At 45.8% G+C, this 19,107-nt stretch overlaps 1 protein-coding gene across 7 annotated transcripts in view; it reads right to left on the minus strand.

Moving 5' to 3' along the window:
• The window catches only part of LOC144469329 (hepatic leukemia factor-like), a 150,281-nt gene that overhangs the window by 80,784 nt on the left and 50,390 nt on the right, over window positions 1-19,107 (minus strand). For 2 of the 7 annotated variants that reach the window (XM_078179474.1, XM_078179473.1), the window contains exon 2: window positions 18,041-18,070. The exons of 1 other annotated variant lie outside the window; for it this stretch is intronic. In XM_078179474.1, coding sequence (XP_078035600.1) covers window positions 18,041-18,070 — 30 coding nt within the window. Of the gene's footprint in view, window positions 1-2,000; window positions 3,406-18,040; window positions 18,071-19,107 lie in introns of those variants that run through there. 4 more of the 7 variants (XM_078179471.1, XM_078179469.1, XM_078179468.1 and 1 more) reach the window with 3 other exon arrangements.

Here is a 19,107-nt window from a genome sequence, read left to right on the forward strand (position 1 = left end):
ATTATTAGTCCGCGGACTTTATGCGAAATAAAAATTGTCCGCGTTAATTGTGACGCGTAGGAGACGCAAACGCGATCTATCCCGTAAACAATCTTAATGAATCGTGATTAACGTTAAAACATTTTCAGTTTCTTCTCGATTCTCCAGCATTCTTCATTTCGACTGTGAACGTCGTTACATTATTTTCAAGCTTTTACAATTATTAAGAGAGGGGAGACATTTGTACTCCACACGCGTTTCGCGTGATCGATGATGTTTCTTTCGCTGTTACATTATTGTTGTTACTTTGTATTTTATCCTCGTAACGCGCGAAGGCTCGTCAAAGTATTGACAATCGGGCTAAGCAAAGCTTATAAACGGTTTGAATTATTTTTTTAAATAGTTGTCTACTTTCGTGGCGTCCACGAGAAACAGAAACATCGTTTGAATGTCATTGTCGTATCTATGGAAAATTTCCCAGCGTTAACACGATTTACGACGAGTCTCAAGGAGCAACGGGAGACGAAACGGAGACGTTCACCGGATTTTAATATTCATACCTTGTTGTATTACGCGTTTAATGAGCGGTGACGCAAAGCGGCCGCGCGGTGTCATAATTTCGGCCGCGGAGAAATTTCAGTGGCGAATTTCTGAAACGGAAATATTTCAGTGGCGAATTTGTGAAACGGAGAAATTTCAGTGGCGAATTTCTGAAACGGAAATATTCCGGTCGCGAAAACGCGTGTGCCGCGACGCGGGTCTCGGCAGGTGTTCCGACAGTTTCGTAGGAATTCCGCGACACGAACTTCGATTCGTGTTCCAGCGTTCGCGGCTGCGAGAAGGCCACGGAAGCTGAATATACGCGTCTAGAGCGCGCGGAGTTCCGTTCAGGGAACTTCGGCTGACCTTTAAACCAGCTCGATGGCTTCGCCTAATCTAATTTCAACCGCTTTTCGATACCAAACAATCTCCTACCGGATCCTCGTGCCTCGGACTTGAACTTTGGAAGCACGGACACGTTTCGAAGCGGGTCGAAACCGACCCGCTCGCCGAGACCTCGTCGGGACATTGGACAGTACGAACGACACTGCTGGAAAATGGACGAGACACTAAGAGGATCGATGAGTAGACGTTTAAGCGAGGCAAAAATGCTCGCCTGACGATCGTGAGCAATGGAAGTCCATTAATTGTGAGTAATCGTTTGAACGAGCTTGACAGTGAATGCATCAAATTACTATTAATAATATTTTCCGATTTTCCGCTGTTTCCGAATTTCACGCCAATTATACCAGCGTGGTCGAACTGTTGCCAGATGGTTAAACTATTTCGCGGAGGGAATCGAATGAAATTCGACGCGATAAAAATGTTTATTGTTTACCTTATCGTTCGCGCAAGGCTAACGAGGGACACTCTGTCGCAACACATTCAAATTGCTGCGACGGCTGTCGCGAACTTTATTTTTTCTGTTCGCAAAGCAGCAGGTATTTATTTTTTTGCGAAACAGTAACTAATTACCGCGTTGCGAAGCGGTTATTAATTAGTTCTTCGCGAGGTAACGGCTATTTACACGTGAAGTAATGATTACTCATTTACGATGTGGCAAATAATGTTCTGAGTAAATCGTTGGGCGACGCGTCGTTCGGTTATAATTGCTCTACTTAAATAGAATTTAGTAGAAGATTCCATCGATGTGTGTCACGCGCGAGAAAAAGTATCAGTTCTTAGAATGACCTAATTAGCAAGAGTTAAACCTTTAGAGGAGAGAATGTTTTTAAAGTACTTCTTCGATTCAGAGCACTTGCATTTATCAATATACTTTTATGACAATGACGAACCTAGATATTTTTACACTTCGCACGATATTGTAATATATGATAAAGTTCCTGGAAATATTTGTAAAACGTCAGGAATTCTGATAAAATGGAAATCGATGAGAACAATCGAATTATGTGGAGCAGCGATCGAGGCTCGTTCCCTGAACAGTATTTATCGAGAATCGGCCCTAAGAGAGGTGGTCCTACCGTTGACATAGACATGATGCTGCCTCCACAGGTGTTGGTACTGGCTCCACCGCGAGCTGGTGCTGTCGTCATGGATAGGCGGAAGTGGCGCGTGCACCTGATGCCCGTGGGGCGTGGGCGGCAACGGCGGCGGCGGTGGTTGTTGGGGTTGTTGCTGGTGCGCAGGCGCCACAACGATGTGCGGCTGCGGGGGTTGGACCGTTTGCTGATGCTGTTGCTGCGGGTGATGCGCTTGGTGCAGCACGCCCGGTACCGGCGGTGGCGCCAACTGCTGATACTCCATGGCGCAGCTCATCGATCACCCTCTTCTCACGCGTGCATTTAAGTCCTCTGCCACCGTTCCCGATCACCACTCCTGTCCACCTCAGCTACAAGCTGACGGACGGTCCCTCGCGCGGCGACGACGACGAGCAACAAGTAATATCAAACAACCTCTATCGTGGAGCAACCGGATGGGATCACAGAAAGAAGAGCACGGTTCCAGAAAGAGGATCGGCGCAAGGGTAGATCAGGGGGTCTTCGAGGCGGCGCACCGAGGCTTCGCGGTCCCAGTTGTCTATTTGTCCCAGCATCCGTAACCGTATCCGATCCCAGCTCCTGGTAGTCCCTTTTATTTCGCGGCGGAATCACTGGGAATCGGGGGAACGAACTACGCAGAAACTGGGCCTCGCACTGTGTATTCACTGTCTCGTCGTAGCTTGGGGCTTCCCGAAACGCACCACTCCGCTGGGACCACGTGGATCTCGATGCCGCCTTGGAGGACCCTTTCCTCCTTCCTTCCTTCCTTTCTTCCTTCGTTTCTCTCTTTCGCCTCCTTCGCGCACTGTCACTGTCAACCGGAGATGACCAGAGTCTGTCTCCGCACAACAATGTCCCGTTGACACCGAGGATATCGCGCGGCTGCCACGCAGGGTCCCACCAGGTGAGAGAGGCCTATGCGGAGGCGCACGGAAGGAGACCGCAGCACGGTACCGTCGTCGTGTGTCGACTGTCAAAATCAGCGATCGTCAGCGTCTATCCGTCGCCGGTGTTCGCCCATTGGGCCGTCACCGTTGCCGGAAGCGCCGCCGCGATTGGCCGGCCGCGCCGCGCCGCGTTCCGCGACGGTGGGGGGAGAGAGACGGTGTGACGCGCCTCGACGTCGTCCTGGGACCCAGAGACGAGAGGAGAGAGGAAACGAGAGAGAGAAAGAGAGAGAGAGAGAGACGCAACGAGGAAGGGCGGAAAGGGAGAGGCCGTGGAGCTGTTAGGGGATGAAAGGGGGATTCAAGGAGAAAGGGAGGCCAAGAGGGACAGAGAGAGAGAGAGAGGGAAAGAGGCAGAGAATTAGACAGAGAAATAGAGGAAAAAGATAAAGTGAACACAGAGTATACAGAGAGTTTATGACAATGGAGGGAGAGAGGGGAGAGCTGCGTGCCTCGAACCTGCGGCGTCCGGAAAGACACTGACTGCTCGACTCCGAGCGAAGTCCCCTCTCTCTCTCTCTCGCTCTCTCGCCGCGTTCCCTCTCTCCTGGACTCTCCTCTCCTCTCTCTCCTCACAGCCCACCCGGCGCGTTTCTCCAGAGAGGAGCACACGCGTCCACGTTCGATCCCCTCTCCAGAGTGCCGGCCGTCTCTCTCCCGCTCACCAGACATCCGCTTCTACCCGCCCCCACCCCCCACCAAACGCCATCCCCCGTCTTTCGCGATCTTCTCCCTTCCTTTTGCGCCACCGCGGGATCCTCCACCACCGCCGCGATAAAACGCGGACGCGCGACTCCGTCCTTCTCTCGTCCGCGTCGCCAGGCCTCGCGACGTCATTGTCCCGCGGCCGCCCGCCGTTTCTCTTTTCCATCCTGCAACCCCTTTTCCTTTCCAACCGCGGACCTGCGCGCAACCGCTTTCCGCGAATGCCGGCCCGCGGATTCGCTTTTCCGACGGCTACGGTCCGGCCAATGCGAGCACCGACAGGTGCCCGGGGCTTCCGTGTTCGGGAAACCCCTTGGCCGCGGGCCTTGAGCTTGGCAGAGAGGGGCGGCGGTCGGGGTGGCGTTTAGGGTGGGCGGTTTAGGGCTGCTGAGACAGCACGGTTTGTTGCGCAGTGGGCTGCCTCCGGGGAGAGTTTATTTATTTATGTTACTGGATTCGTCGATGCGGTGGAAATGGGTTCTCGGTGGTTGTTTGGAGGAGGAGGTGGAAATGCTTGTAGAAAGATGGCGCATCGCCATGAGATCACAGATCTACCCTTAATTAGTTGAGTGATTTTAATATTAGAATTACGAAGACTTTCTTAAAAAATTTAGGTTGTAGCTTTCTTAAAAAATCTGGTCGACTAATTTATTATAAATTGCGACGTAGATTCAGCTCCTTATTCGTTGACTGCTTCAAAAACCAGTTTACGTCCTACGTTTGAACATTTCGTAGAAGCTTGAGTTAAGTATACGCTTGAACAAAGTTCACACGTCCTCGACGCTTAAAGAGAAGGGTTGAAGAGCGCATACAATCGTTCGGGCACGATTCATCACACGCGCGCAACAGAACGTCTTCAATTAACGCCGGTTTCCTTTTACTTTCTCCAGTTGATTGTTCGAACTTAATAGGCATAATTTAATACCTTATTCCGAACGTAACGAACAAATTGCCAGGCGAACGCATAACACAACAAAGGAAGTATACATTTAATTGCCGTAAATCATTATGCGCCGCGAAGATCGTCCCAATTAACGAACGATTTTTCATCGGAACGTTGCACTCTGGCCGCAAAAAACGGTGTTACCGTAAATCAAAGTAACAAATACCTCCTTCGTTTCCTATAGAAATCGTTCTTCCGGTAAAATCTCGTCGCCCGGCCGGTCTATCGAAATGGTTCCGATAAGGCTCGGCGAGCGATAACGCTTATCGGCGTAAAAGTGATCCGTGAGACCGAAAAACGAAGGAAGCCCCGACGGCAATTCCGTCACACACAGCGCTAAAACCGCGCGCGGCTGGGTCGTGTTTTCTAGCTCGCGATTTACTTTCGAAAACTGTTAAAAAACGCGAAACGAGTTTCCCCGGGTAGCTTTCAGTAAAATAACCCTGACAACTGTGCCGCGATAAAATTAACGCGCCGTTGGTGGCCGGCCGCGCGTCCAGGCAAACGCGACAGTCATTGTGACGCACGAGGAGAAAGAAAAATTAAAGAAATCGGAAGATGGGGGGTTAGGGGAATTTGAGGGAAGGGGGGACCTGGTTGGGAGACGCTAGAGATCGAGAGGAACCCCGGCGCGCACGCAGCCCGTGTCCCCGTTTTCTACGTCGAGTCGACCCACTTCCTGGTGCCCGCGGTTCGATCGTGACCGATCCATGAAATTAACGGTAACGGAGCGCGGCTCGGTGTGCTCGCCAGGTAAAATCGAAAGTGGCGAAATGCCGCGAGACGCGGTGCCGTGGCCGCGAGACGGGGGACAGGACCGTTTTACAAGCGGCACTTGGCCGAGTGGGGAGTCCCGAGAGAGAGTTCCACGGTTGTTCTTCCCCAGGAAGGATTCGAACAGCTGCGACCACTACTGCCTTTCCAAGTACGGCCACCGACGCCGCGCAAACGGCCATTTAATCCGCCGCGATTAATTACTGGAACACCCCCTTTTCGAAGTAATTCGTTATTCCCACGTCGCGTTCGATAATTAACGCTGGATCTACCGCGCGAATTGGCTGGCGAAACGCGGTATAATGCGCGCGCAGTTCTTACAAGTAAGGAGGTTCAATTTGTCAGATTTTATTGTTATCGTAACGGTGCAATTTGTTCAATCGTTTCTCGTAAAAGAATTCGTAATTATTGTAATCATGAAATGCGTACTATTTTTAACAATTGTCTGTATAATTATATATGCATACGCGTTCGCATTACCCTATCTTGAAAATGGCACCTCGTTCCTACGATTACAGGTTCTTTCATATAGATAGGACCGTCCGATTATTATTACAATAAGGAACACGTATGATTTCTCGCTTCCCTTGTTTTCATTCCCAGTGAAATTTAAATATTCAGAATATTTAAAGAATAAAAAAAACTTAAGAAAGAAATTTACTCCAATAAATAACAACGCGCAAGAATGCTTCCAATAAACAACATATCGAATAATTTATTCCAATAAAAAGTTGAAGCAACTAGCTTAGACGAATAAAAAGCGGCATCGAATAATTTATTCGAACAAACAAACGAAATAATTCATTCCACTAAAAAACCAATAAAGAACCGAACAGCAGACTCGAACAAATAAAATAAATCGCTCGAACAGAATCTCTAAAATGATTCTAAGATAACAGCGAGCCTCGAAAAGGACCACGCACCCCCATAGACCAACCCCGATCCATGGCCCCGACAATTTCCATCGTGCGGGCACGCGAGCTCCCAGAAGTTCGTCGCCGTCGTTGTTACTCAACTATTACTCGGCGACGGCTCACCAGCCGTGCCGGAAGTCCTTTATGACACAACCGCGAGTAGTCTGCTCCCATTCCCCCCCGTCGAACCGTCGTTGCTCCAAATATAAATACGGAGGATGGTTATAGGACGCGTCGCCGCGGCCGTTCGAAAACGAGCGGGAACGTCGCGCGCCGGCAAGAAGCGTTCCCGTTTCGTTTTCGTTGGCGACCTTTCTCTTCCTCGGTCCCCGGCCGCTGCCGGAGAAAGGGAAAAATGGCGTCGGAGAAGGAGGATGAGGTGGCGGTGGTGGAGGAGGAGGAGGAGGAGGGGAGGAAGAACGGCGACGTTAATTCTCCTCTGGAAGAGGCATAAAGCTCTGAATCACCGGTGAACCGGTCCCGTAGCCGCGTTGTGCGAACGCGGAAACCGCTGCCAGCCAGCCAGCCTCGCGCGCGCGCGCGCGCTCGCGCGGGTCACGGAAGAATTCCTTTCTCCTCCTTCATCGTCGTTCCTCTTCCTCCCACAATTCGCCATTTCTCTCCACCCCAGGGCCCGTCCCCTCCTCCTCCTCCTCGTCCTCGTCCCTCGTCCCTCGCCGCCTCCGCACGCGCACGGATTATCTCCGACCTGCTCCCGATCCTCCCTTTTCTTCGCGATCCTGTGTTTACCTTCCTTCTTCGTTCTTCCGAGACCGAAATAACCTCGCCTTCTTCTTTTGTCGTCGTTCCGCGCAGTCTTCGCTTTTTGAACGCTAATGCGACAATACACTACGCGCGGGACTTATTAATCCCTTCAGCTGGAAATGATTCCCGCGCGGCGAAAATACGCGCTCTTTCTTTTCCGGTTAGTTACTCGGAATCGGGAGTACGAGTTACGGCGACGTAAAGCGATCAGGATTGCGGAGGGTACTGGATAAATCAGCTGTGATCTCTTCAGCCATTTCTTAACCTTTCGTAGCAGCTTGTTGAAAGCGTTTCTGATAGAATGATTTATTTACTTTGTTATAATTTTATTTAAAGAAGAGAGATCTTGAAATGAAAGAGAGATCTTCCCTCTTAACCTTTATCCATCACTCCAACCTCAGGCGTCATCCTCCGATTTCTACGAACTTTGAGAACATTTCTCTGACTCTCTGTAAGGAGATGATCCGCGGTCGATCTTCGATCGCGAATTAGATCGAAAGTTTTCCGTCGCTTGTGGGATCGTCGACACAGCGACGCGTTATTACGTCAATTGTGTCGAGAGAGTCGCGCGTGCAAAGGCGGTGGCCTGGAGAACGTGGCGAATTCGATCGGCACAATAATAACGAGCCGCTAAAAGCGAACACACGTCCGTGGAGCTTCTTTCCTCCGCGGGATCGAACCCCGGAGATCTCGATGCTCGCCGGAGAGAGAGACGCTTTCGTTTCCCGGCTAAAGGTTAAACTGTAGCTACGGTCTAACGATGCTGCACGAAATGGGGAATCGAGACAACCTGTTGATCCTGGCTGCTTCCTTTCACTCCCGGCATCCAGCGCGGCCCACCGAGGAGAAAGAGACCCGCGGAGAATCGTTTGTCCGATACCTCTACCGACCACGTTTCGCGAGATTTCGTAATCGATCGATCGAGGACCTTCCTCCGACTCATATCGATCGGGCGCTTCGAACGATCCTCGCAGCTTTCGTGGAATATTTTCGGAATTTATCGTAAATCGAAATAACAGTCATTTGTCGAATTGGGATTACAGTAACGATTTCACGATTATTGGTTATTATTATCGCTATTTATCGTAATTGTTATATATATATATATCTATTATTTTCTATCTCTTTTTTTCCAAAGCAAAGAGTTCGACTCGTTGAAATATTACGCCTTTTAAAAGGAACGTAATAAATTTAGTAATCAAAGTATCAATTATTAATTCGAGAAGAAATTCTTTAATCATTTCACCTTTTCATTTCTTTAAACGATCGCCATACTTTCACGACTCCGTGACAGCAATCTTTATTACTTTAATTAAGTACGAACGTGTCCTCGTTCAACGAAGTCGAAAGAAAATCCTATTTTATCTCGTCGCGCGAGTAAACGTGGTCGCTTGATAAATTGTTCCGCTTAGCGTATCACACGAACCGTAGAGCATCGAAGTTTGTAATCGTGACTTTTTCTCTCGAATTTCGACAGACCGTCTCTCGCGGGGTCCAGGTTTATTCGAGATCTAACGGGGACGAAGGAATGGCCGAGGGAACTCGTCTAACGGGTGTGCCCGGCCGAAAGAAAGCGGTCCCGTTTCGGCGCGTTCCGCTTTTCGTAGCCGACTTAACGAACAATTTTAGGCGGGCCCTTCCACGGAGGAAAAAAAAGCGAGAAGGAATCGGGGCCGGCCGGACCTCGCCGGGCGCCCGATTCCGGAATCGCGGTAGGGGAACCGCCCGGGCGCATTTCACTAGGAGGAGAAAGTGACCCGCCGAAAGTTGTCGTTTTCACGTCTGGCCCGGTCCACGGACGCCGAATCCGCTGTCGCGAACCTGGACTGGGTCGAATGTTCATTTAAAGCACCCAATGCTTGCTTCTACAGTGTTTCTATACATTTTTATAATTGTTTAAACTTACCTCAGGTGTATACAGGTTGCCTAGTATTAATACTTTAAGGCATACGATTTTTAAAAAAATAAAAACGTAAATTGTACAGTATGCATTCCTTGCACTTATTTACGAATTTAATTTTGTTGATGTGTCAGTTTTTTTACTACAATGTTTAGCCTTTTGGTCTCTTATTTTTAATATATTTTTAACCATTTGTAGATATCTCAAATTGGTTTCATAAGGTTCCTATTCGATTCTTAAAATATTTAACGAGTCCGCGTTTTGACAATTTTTATTTTGTAAATCTTGTATTTTTAATATAATATAATTTAGTAATCTTTTTATGATAAATTCAAGCTTGTTCTGTTTTTAGTGGACGATATTTCATAAATCTCTCAGATTCCATAAGGTTGCTTTCGATTTTTCAATTAATCAACAAAATACACTCTTCTCCTACAATTTTTACCCGTAACCTATTCTACGTAACCTATAAATAATTTAGTTATTTCCATATGAAAACAGAAAGTCTGCGGGCGGCGATCAAAGACGTCACTGGCACGCGGATTATTAAAACATATGCATTTGTCAGGCGTTCGAACTTGTCCGGTTTCTAGGCTCTCCGACGCTCTTGTTGGTCTTCGAGCATAGACAGTCTCTCTCTCTCTCCTTCTCTCTTTCTCGCGGTAATTCTCGATTCGCCGTCGATTTCCTGCACTCGATCGCAGAGCGCGACCGAACAACAATCACGGGGGCCCGCGTTTAATTGGTGTCGCGACACGGGAACCGCTGCCGAGCCCGGCATTCCGCGAAAAAAGAAACGGCCGTATATTTTTCAAGAAATAATTGGGCTAAGCCCTCCCCTCCCCTGCCCTCTCCGCCGCGCCAGCTGGGTCTCTTTTCTTAACAGGTTTCAAATCAGGTATGCGAAAATAAAAAGTGAAAGCAGTCGGTCCGCGCTCCGTCGTGATTACTTTCTTTAATGGATCCACCGACCCGGCTACATCGATCTTTCTTGCCGATCGGGAGGACACGGGTTTAACCCTTGCTCCTTTTTTCGATTTCTGTACTTTCTTCGGCCATCCTCTATCTTCGATGATTCTTTATGTTCAACGATCTCGCACGATTTATTGTATTCGACGATATTTTACGACACTGAACGCGTCGCTCTCTAAAATAAAAATACCACCCTTTGACATTTTAAGAATCCAATATTTCACAGCGAATTCTATTTAACAGCTGCGGATCTTTTCGACGTAAACATAATTAATCGCGGCTGGGATGTCTTATTCACGAATTTCTAAAAAAACAGATTTCTCACGATCGTACCTTGGTCTTTATGCAAAATAAAAATTCCCTCTGCTGTATATATTTAATCCTGCAGACGTTTCTTTCTATCTTTCTTTCCTCCATCATTGTACCATGTCGAAGATAATATATTAATAAATCCTTCAAATGTTCTCGTTGTTTTGACATACGCCGATCCAGCCTGGACAAGAATCGATTAAAATCAAACGACGCGAAATAATTTGTTAAAACACAGATCGAGCCGATCTTGCGCGCACGCTCCGTAAATCGTTTCGCTCCGCGGAATCTTTAATTGTCAGGTGTCGGTGAGGCGCACAGAGCGCGTCCCGCATGTTCTGTAACGTAAATGTTTCGCCGCGCCGACAACATCTGCTCGTCAGCTGTGAAATTAGCCCGGCGGAATCGTCGACGTGTTGCTCTCTTCGCCGACGACGGGACAATTCGTCCTACTTGGTCGTTTATGTCTTCTGTTGGCTCTCTGCTTACTTCAGGTGAAATAAATTAAATTGCTTGCACTTAGGTGGTCGAAAAGGATCGATGGAGTTCATTTAGCTTGGAAGTTTTCGTTACAAAACTTGCTTGGATAATGTTATTTATTTAACGTTATAGGTCTAGGTGTTAAATGTACTTTTGTTTGCTACGGACTATTGATAGCTGTTTTTTAAAAAGGCTATGCATATATTTAGGTTTATTTGAATCTAGGCCATTGCTTGTATAATATGTACTATTATGAAAATGTGAGAAGAATTTATTTAGCGAATAAGATTTAAAATTATGGTAAAATAATTGAAAGAATTTGAGAGATGAAAGAAACGAATATAAATGTATATATCTCTATAATTAGGTATCTGTATAGAGAGAGATATATTGATTTTTCTAAAGATTTATCGTGATCCATATATTATAAATATACATATCTCCATACCCTCGCGAAGGTAACTCCATAATTTTAATAATCATAAATTAGACTTCAAATCAATCCCAGCGTTAAAGAGAAAATTTCAGTAAAATGAAAGAATGAATTGCTCCTACAATAATACTCTTTATCTACTTCGTCTCGCGTCCAAAGGATCGTCCCCCGATATCTCAATAATCCGCGAGCAATCGCGGGGAAAACGGCTGCCGGCTCGCCGCGGTAATTGGCCGCGATACCGTGGAAATAAAGCGTGAAACGGCGCCGATTTCCCGGTAACCGGGAATCGTCTCGTTAGCCGATCGGTGTCAAAGACGGTGGGTCCCGGCGATCGACGAATCGATCTTTTTGTTGGCAGTGCTCCCCACCCACCGCCGCCGCGGTCTGCCCAGGCGTAATGAGAGCCGGGTAATCGTCGGGCTCGTTACACACGCTCGAGGTGAAGCTCGCCTTCGGCCGCCGCCGCCGGATCGAGAGGCTTGTAATTATAATCAATCACGGCGAGCCGATTGAAATGGGAACGGTCCGGCGACTAAGGACGCCTTTCCGATGAATAAATTCCTTATATAATCGTTCTAGCCCCGCTTATCGCGGAACGCGAACCCCCTTCGCGTCGCTCGCGATCCCGACGATTTTTCGTTCCCGATTATGCAATCGGGAGGTGGGGGAGAGGGGGGCAGGGCGGCCTCTCCCGATACCGTGGAACGGGTATATAATTGCCGTCGCCCGGATCCGCCGACGAGCGCACGAATCGTTAAAAAGGGGAACGGTTTGATTGTGAGCCCAGCGCGACGCGTTCTTCTCGCCCGCGAGATTATGATTATCGCCGCGGATCGGGCCGATCGATCATCGAAGGCGGCAATGGGCGTTATGTAAACTGTAATTGGCTACGGCCGTGAGGCGAGTGGGTGGAAACCCTTCGGGAAACGACCCTGACGTTTTTGGAACCGGCCGGCGGGACGATGGGATCTTTTTCCAGGCTTGGAATGACTTTGGGGTCTGTTCTCGCCGGTTTTGGCGGGGATAAAAGGATGTTGGGACTGCAGAGATTTTTTTACAGGGGTGGAGATCTTTGTCTAATATCTGTAACGTTTTAGAGGTCAGTCGGAGGGATGGTGAATAACTGAGAAGTTATTATGCCTTTGAGATACCAATTGTTTTTGAGGACCAAGGGTATGAAACTAGAGATTGGAAATTTTTTAGGGGGAGGCTGAGGGTGCAAAGATCTTTTTATGAAGCTGAAGATCCTTTTGATACTATTTGTGACATTTTTGAGGACCACGAATACGAGATTCGAGTTTGAAGATTTTTTAAAGGGAGGCTGAGGGTGCAGAAATATTTTTATAAGGGTGGAAATTCTTCTGGTAACATTTTCGATATTTTACAGATCTGTCAGAGTGATGATGCAAACTTGAGGAGTTTTGAAATCTTTGAAACACCAATTATAATGTTTTCGAGGACTATAGAAAATGAACCATAGTCTTTAGGAAATTTTTACTCAATTTAAAACCCTCCAGGGACCATTCTTACAATAAAAACAGAAATGTTATTTAAAAACAGAAAAGAGAAACTAATTTCTTAAACAATTTTCATAAAGAATAAACATCCTTCTCGTATCATTTCCGACATTTCGAAGATCCGTCAAAGGTGGTTGCGACTTTGAGACTTTAGAGAAACATTCCCCATAAGATTAGCAACTATCATCGTCATGGAGTCGCCATCGGTGGACCACATAGCGGAGAAGCCCTTGTAAATAATGAAAGCGTGTTTCTATCAATTACCAAACGCGCGAGAGAGGCGAGAATAAAAACGCCTCGGCTAATTGCGACGCGCGAAAGACGTTTAACACGTGATTGAATAAATGCCCGTCCAGATTGATTTCGCGAGGGGGTTGAAGCCGGGACGAGGCGACGCGACGCGCCAGAGAGCGTTCGGCGTTCGCGCGATCCAACGTAGATCCCGACGATATAATGCATTATAGGAATCTAACGACCGGTTTTCGCTGGAAACACGTCTTCTCCGACTGACAGCTGTGTGGACGCGGCTTCATTACCTCCCTCCCCGGTTCCCCCCGCCCCCGACGACGTCCTGTTATTTAAACGGTTTTCCATCATTACGACCGTGGCGGCTCGTTAACGTCGACGTATAATTACGCACGATGATAATAATAATGATAATGATAATAACAGTGCGCGCTGATAGCCGAGTGTATCCCCGTTTCGGCTCGCACTCGATCGTTTCATCGGTTCGATTCAGCGTGCTGGCGATGGCGAAACGCGGCGTCGGATCCGCTTCGGGCGATTTTCCAATCATCGTCTTTACGATTCCGCCGCCTGGACCATGGAAAACTGAGATTACTTGTCAATATGGACGCCGATCTCAGAAAATCTCTATCATCGCGGCGCTGAGCATCTTCGCGAAAAAGACGAATGTGCTTGATGATGGCAAGATGCGGGTATTGCGTTGACATTAGCACCTTCTCTGAATTATTTAAGTAGTAACGCGATCATTACTTTAAGTGGTTTAGGACGATGTATTTTATGCTATTCCTTTTTTATTATAAATACATATTGTTCCTTTTTATTGTAACCTGTTCAGTTATTCCAGCGTTTAACGCACAATCTAGTTCACCGAGGAAGACATTTCTACAGCTGGAAAAAGTCCTCTTCCACGAAGGGTTAACTCCTTTAGTTATTTTTGCAGGATCTTCGATGGAATAATTCCTTCTTATTTCCACAATGTTAATTTTTGTCATCGATTCCAGGAACGAAAAGATCTTTCTGCTCTCAGCAATATCAACCCTTTTTACCCTGATTTTTATACCAATTTTATAGCAACGCAATTGACCTACAAAAATCGCAGCGGTATTCTTCGAGGAGTTCAGCGAGAAATCAGCTCCGACCGACGAAAAAATCACAGGAAACGGTACGGTCCGAGGACAGAACGTAGGCGCAAGGGCCGCGCGTGTCCCCCACAACGGCGGCCCTAATCCCCGGTGTCTTGTTAATTTCTTAAGTATCCCGCAATTTTTCTGGAACCGGCCGCGTTTACACGGGACAAGAGGCGAACCGGCTATCCTCTCGTTTCCCCACGGCGAGATTATGGTCGCCGCGCGGAAATCTGAGACCCAAGCGTCGACCGCATGGGATTATCCTTCCATAACGTCAGCCGAGAGAGGCTAGGCCATAACACGGCATTGCCACATCGTTTGCCAGATAAAATGTAGGAGCAGCGATGTTGTCGGTGAAACGAGAATATCTGGGCGTACGTTCGCCGAGAAACATGCTCTCCGCATGGGCCGGGAATCGTGCGATCCCCCCCGATACACTTTCCGTGCCGCGAGCCTGCGCCCGGCGCACAAATCGTTTGCTCTACCGAGCGGCCGTGTGTCCGGCCGATGATTTAACGCGTTCGCTGTCGTGACGCTGATCGGTTAGCTTCGAACTCTCGTTACACCGGGGGAATTATCGGAGATTTGTTCAAAAGTTGCAACACAGGTTGACGCAGTCACGTATTCAGCGTTTATTTCTTTCAATTGATTATTATATCTGCGATCGCAGAATCGTCGTACCGGTGATCTTAATGAATTTCTCTGGAAGAAATTAGCGAAGATATGGAGCTGAAATATTTTTTACTGCGAAAGAGCATCCTCGGACTATACCGAGATATTTTTTAAAACACTTCATAGTAATGAGAAATAATTGACACAGCGTTTTATTATATGGTGTGACGTAGAGCAAGTGCTGCAGATGTCTTCTTCAATTGTGAATATTTCTTTGGACCAAGACATCCCTTTATTATCAACAAATCTAATATATCATATTAACAATAATTTTAATATAACGTAATAATTTAATTTAATATTTTAATATATTAGTTGTAACAGTTGCAACGATAATTTTCCACCAAATTATTGCTGACCATTAATCACGCATTGAAAGGCTCTAGCGCTTGGCAGAGAAATCGTTTTCCTACGTACGAGTCGATATCTCCCATTCTGGAAGAACGTGCGACTAACAAGAAACAATGTCGCAGTTCTAGAATTTCGTGGGAGTGTCCAAAGGAATTAATACGGCTCGTTCGAATCCCGCGATTATGCTCGTCGTGATTAGATTGACGCGTACAACCTCCTCGCGGTTTCCCGTTTCAGCGAGAGCAAAGTTTCCGCGGAACGGACGTCGGACGGGATTGGCCGGTGGCCATCGAACAAAAGGCTTGCGTTAATATGTGCATTAATTCACCGTGCACCAGCGTCAATAATTTATAAGTCGCGGCGTTATTAATCGCGCATCCGCGCCGCGGTAACTGCGACGATCGCGCCGCGATGGCGATTTCAATTATTTCTCGCGCGGCGCGGAGCCTCCGTCGCGATTCTGCGAACCGCTTTTCTTTTATTTAATTACTTGCATTTATCGTAACAAAAGAGATGCTAGAAGCGAATGGCAAAATGTAAACGCATTGGGAACATCGAATAACATTGCTGTTTTATCAAAGCGATTAAAAGAGCAGAAGTATTTCTGTTTCATTTTCGATTCTTTAAATGCTTTTCTATTTCAAAGAGTTAAAAAATTTTATTTAAATAAAGTATTTTATATGATTGAATTATGGTTAAAGAATTAAATGCGAATTGAAGTTTAGCTTATCCATGCCGGCGTAGAAGTTGATTGTTTAATCTGTTAACGATTCGTCGATTTTTATTACCGACACCTGTAATTTTCAACACTGTGGATAAGATTGCTGTTCAACGCGATAGCGGTCGATGAGTAAATACCACTTTCGCAATGCAACCTGTAAAAATCGGGATTTGCATAAACATCCACCTCTGGCAACGTCGGGATCGACGGGCGCGACAGGTGATTTTTAATCGTGAATCACCGCGATCCGTTGAACGTGTGAAAATGAGAAGTTGCCTGGTTAACGAGCTGATTAATCTTGATTTCAATGGATATTTATCTACGGCATATTACGGCCGCGATCATTAATAATTCAGCACGACGATTTTTCAGAGGCTTTTAACTTGCCGGTGCATTAATATTTATCGGGGCAGTCCCGCCGGGTTTATGCAACAATGTTCGCGAAATTCCAGACTTTTACAAAATTCACAAAGTCTCGGGCCACCTGTAAAGATCAACGAAATAATCGTGTCCGTCCCTCGATCGTCTGACCCAACATGCTTCAGCGTCGAAGGACCCAATTCTCTCATCCACCCGGTATAGTATTCATCGCTGAATACTAACCACATCGTGCAATTCATCGGCATTTTTTTCTATGCCGAACCCAAAACAGAATTTCCCAGACATTTTGCAATGCTTTCCAAAGAAATTGAGAATTTTTCTGATTTCGCAGCTCCCTGGTTTGCCGGGAGAAACCACGTTGATAGATCGGAGATGATTCCCATATTTGGGCTATCTCGATCATTTTTAGTCACTCGTCAATAAAATCAACCAATCAGTGAGAATCAGTTACAGGGAGAGCAAGGTACGTCGATCGCGAAAAATGATCTATGCAGAGCGGCCTGATCAGATATGTTTTCGTGGATCGATGTTACCTTGCCAGGTGGACAAAATGCAGCGCTTATGTACAGGGTGTCCCAAAAATGTTTAACAATTTGGAAGAGAGGGTACGTGAGGTGATTTGAAGCAACTTTTTCCTTAGCAAAAATGCAATCCGCAGCTTCGTTTATGAGTTATTTACGAAAAACTGGGACCAATCAGAGACAAGATCAACTGACGCGAGGCAAATTCGGCTGCTTTGCGTCAGCCGAGCTCGTCTCTCATTGGTCAATGATTTTCGTTAATAACTCATTAACGACGCTTCGGAGAACATTTTTGTAAAGGAAAAAGTTACTTGAAATGATCTCAGGAACTCCTCTTTCCTGATTATGAATTATTTTGGAACATCCTGTACCATCGCAATGTATAGTCTATGCTCGCTATCTAACTGAACGCTAGGAGGTACTCGTGCTCCGATAACAACCGTGTGATCGTGTCATCTGTGATACGCTACTTTGCAACTACGATCGATCCCTCGATCCACTATTCTTCTCTAAAGGGGTGCACAAGCTTCTATCTACGCCCCTGCCTAAGTTCATTCTCCGGCGGGAAATTCAATTTCTATCTACGAGTTGTTTCCTTTGTTCAATCATTTTCTCTGCTCGAAATTTCTCAATTTTTAGATATAGATCTTAGAGAACGTGTGAAGAAGATCGAGAGTTGTAGATCATTGAACAAGAATACAGCAAGTGTTACGATTTGTTTATTGTTAAATATCGGGCAAGACTCTTTCTTCTCGGAGTAATTTTGTAATTAAGTAAAAAAGTAGACCGAAATATTGGACTGAAATATTAGGCGAAACAATTGAAAACAAAAGTTGAAAAATTCTAAAATGTCATCGTGTTAAAAGTTTTCAAGTCGTCTACAGTTCAAAATACAAGAAATTGACGAAAGAGTTTTGCCGATCGAAAATCCAAGTTTCTCGACACCGAATTGAATTTCCACCATTTTCCTCTAACTGTAGTGTGTCCGCGTGTGTGTATGCGTGTGTGTGTACGAAAGTATGTAAAGCGTGAACAGTGGAAAACCGTGGGGGAGGAGGGTAGAGGAGAGGAGAAAAAAAACTCATGCAAATGAGAGACACGTCCCACTATTGTCCTCGTTCCGGAAGGTGCACGGGGAAAGTCCGATTAAACGATGATCCACGCGGTGATCCCGTGGATCTGTCGTTCGACGGGAGGAATGACAGCGGCCGTGGGAGAGTGGCTGGATGCAGAGTCGAATAATAAACATAAACGATGAAACCAAAAAACAAGTTGTTCTTTCGTAAAGAAAAAAAAAAGAAAAAAAAAGAGGACAGAATGAGCTGTCGTTTTGTCACTTACCCTTCAGAGAGGATGTTATCATGGGGTCACCTGAAAACGACACAAGTACAATATTGCAGTCAACGTCATGTAATGAAAATGAGACATACAGAGAGATAGAGAGAGAAAGAGAGAGAGAGAGAGAGAGAGAGAGAGAGAATAGATAGGCGTAATAATGAGAGAATCGCGAATGAAAATTATAAACACTACGTTTAGAGGCGTCGAGAGCTAGAAAGATGAGAGTTCAAAGAGGAGGCAGAGATAGAAGTGTGTCTTTTCATTGCTTCCTTTTCTTCTTCACGTTCACTGATCTCTATCGTTGCTGGCTGACGACTTTCCGTCGACTATTAGTCAGTCCTCAAGTTGCGTGGACTATTTATTAGTAATTATTATTAATCAGAATCGTCGAACTTAGTGGACGCTACCAGTAGCGTTTTTTAACCTCGTGATCACTGTGGCGGTGGTTTCTCAGTTCATCCTTATGCAGACAATTATGTAGACTTATGTAGCCAATTGTAAAGCTTGATTAAATCGTAACAATTACTCTTTAGACGCTTCAGAAAATTATTCTATTTTCCATGATTTAATAAAATGATCACAGACGGAAATAAATTTTTGGCTACTCTATGTACCTTACTATCTCTATCGAAATTTAATTATTACATTATAATCGTCAAAAAAATATAAATATAGTCTGCAAGGAACAAGAATGAAACAGAAATTTATTTCCTGTTAGATTAACTTCTGTAATAATTTCAAGGAAGTGTACATGGTTGTTACGGTTTCTTAAATTCTTACTCCAGCTTTTATTACGAATTAATTAAATCTGCAGTCCAATAATCGGACAAAATAATGTCACGTCGCTTAAAAATCCCTGTCAATTTCGCTATTAAAATCTGCTCGTTTAAACCTGTATTTTTTCATAATTCCTATTTAAATTAGATACCAAAGAAAATATTTAGAGACCTTCTCCAAAAAATTATATTTAACTGGTCTAAATTATTTGAATTTTCTCAAAAAAGAGACAGCAAAATTTAAAGAAATAAATATACTTAAAAAATAACATTTAAAGAAGAATGCAAGTGATT

This window comes from Augochlora pura, chromosome 4 (genome assembly GCF_028453695.1).
Source record: "Augochlora pura isolate Apur16 chromosome 4, APUR_v2.2.1, whole genome shotgun sequence".
NCBI classification, from domain to species: Eukaryota; Metazoa; Arthropoda; class Insecta; order Hymenoptera; family Halictidae; genus Augochlora; species Augochlora pura.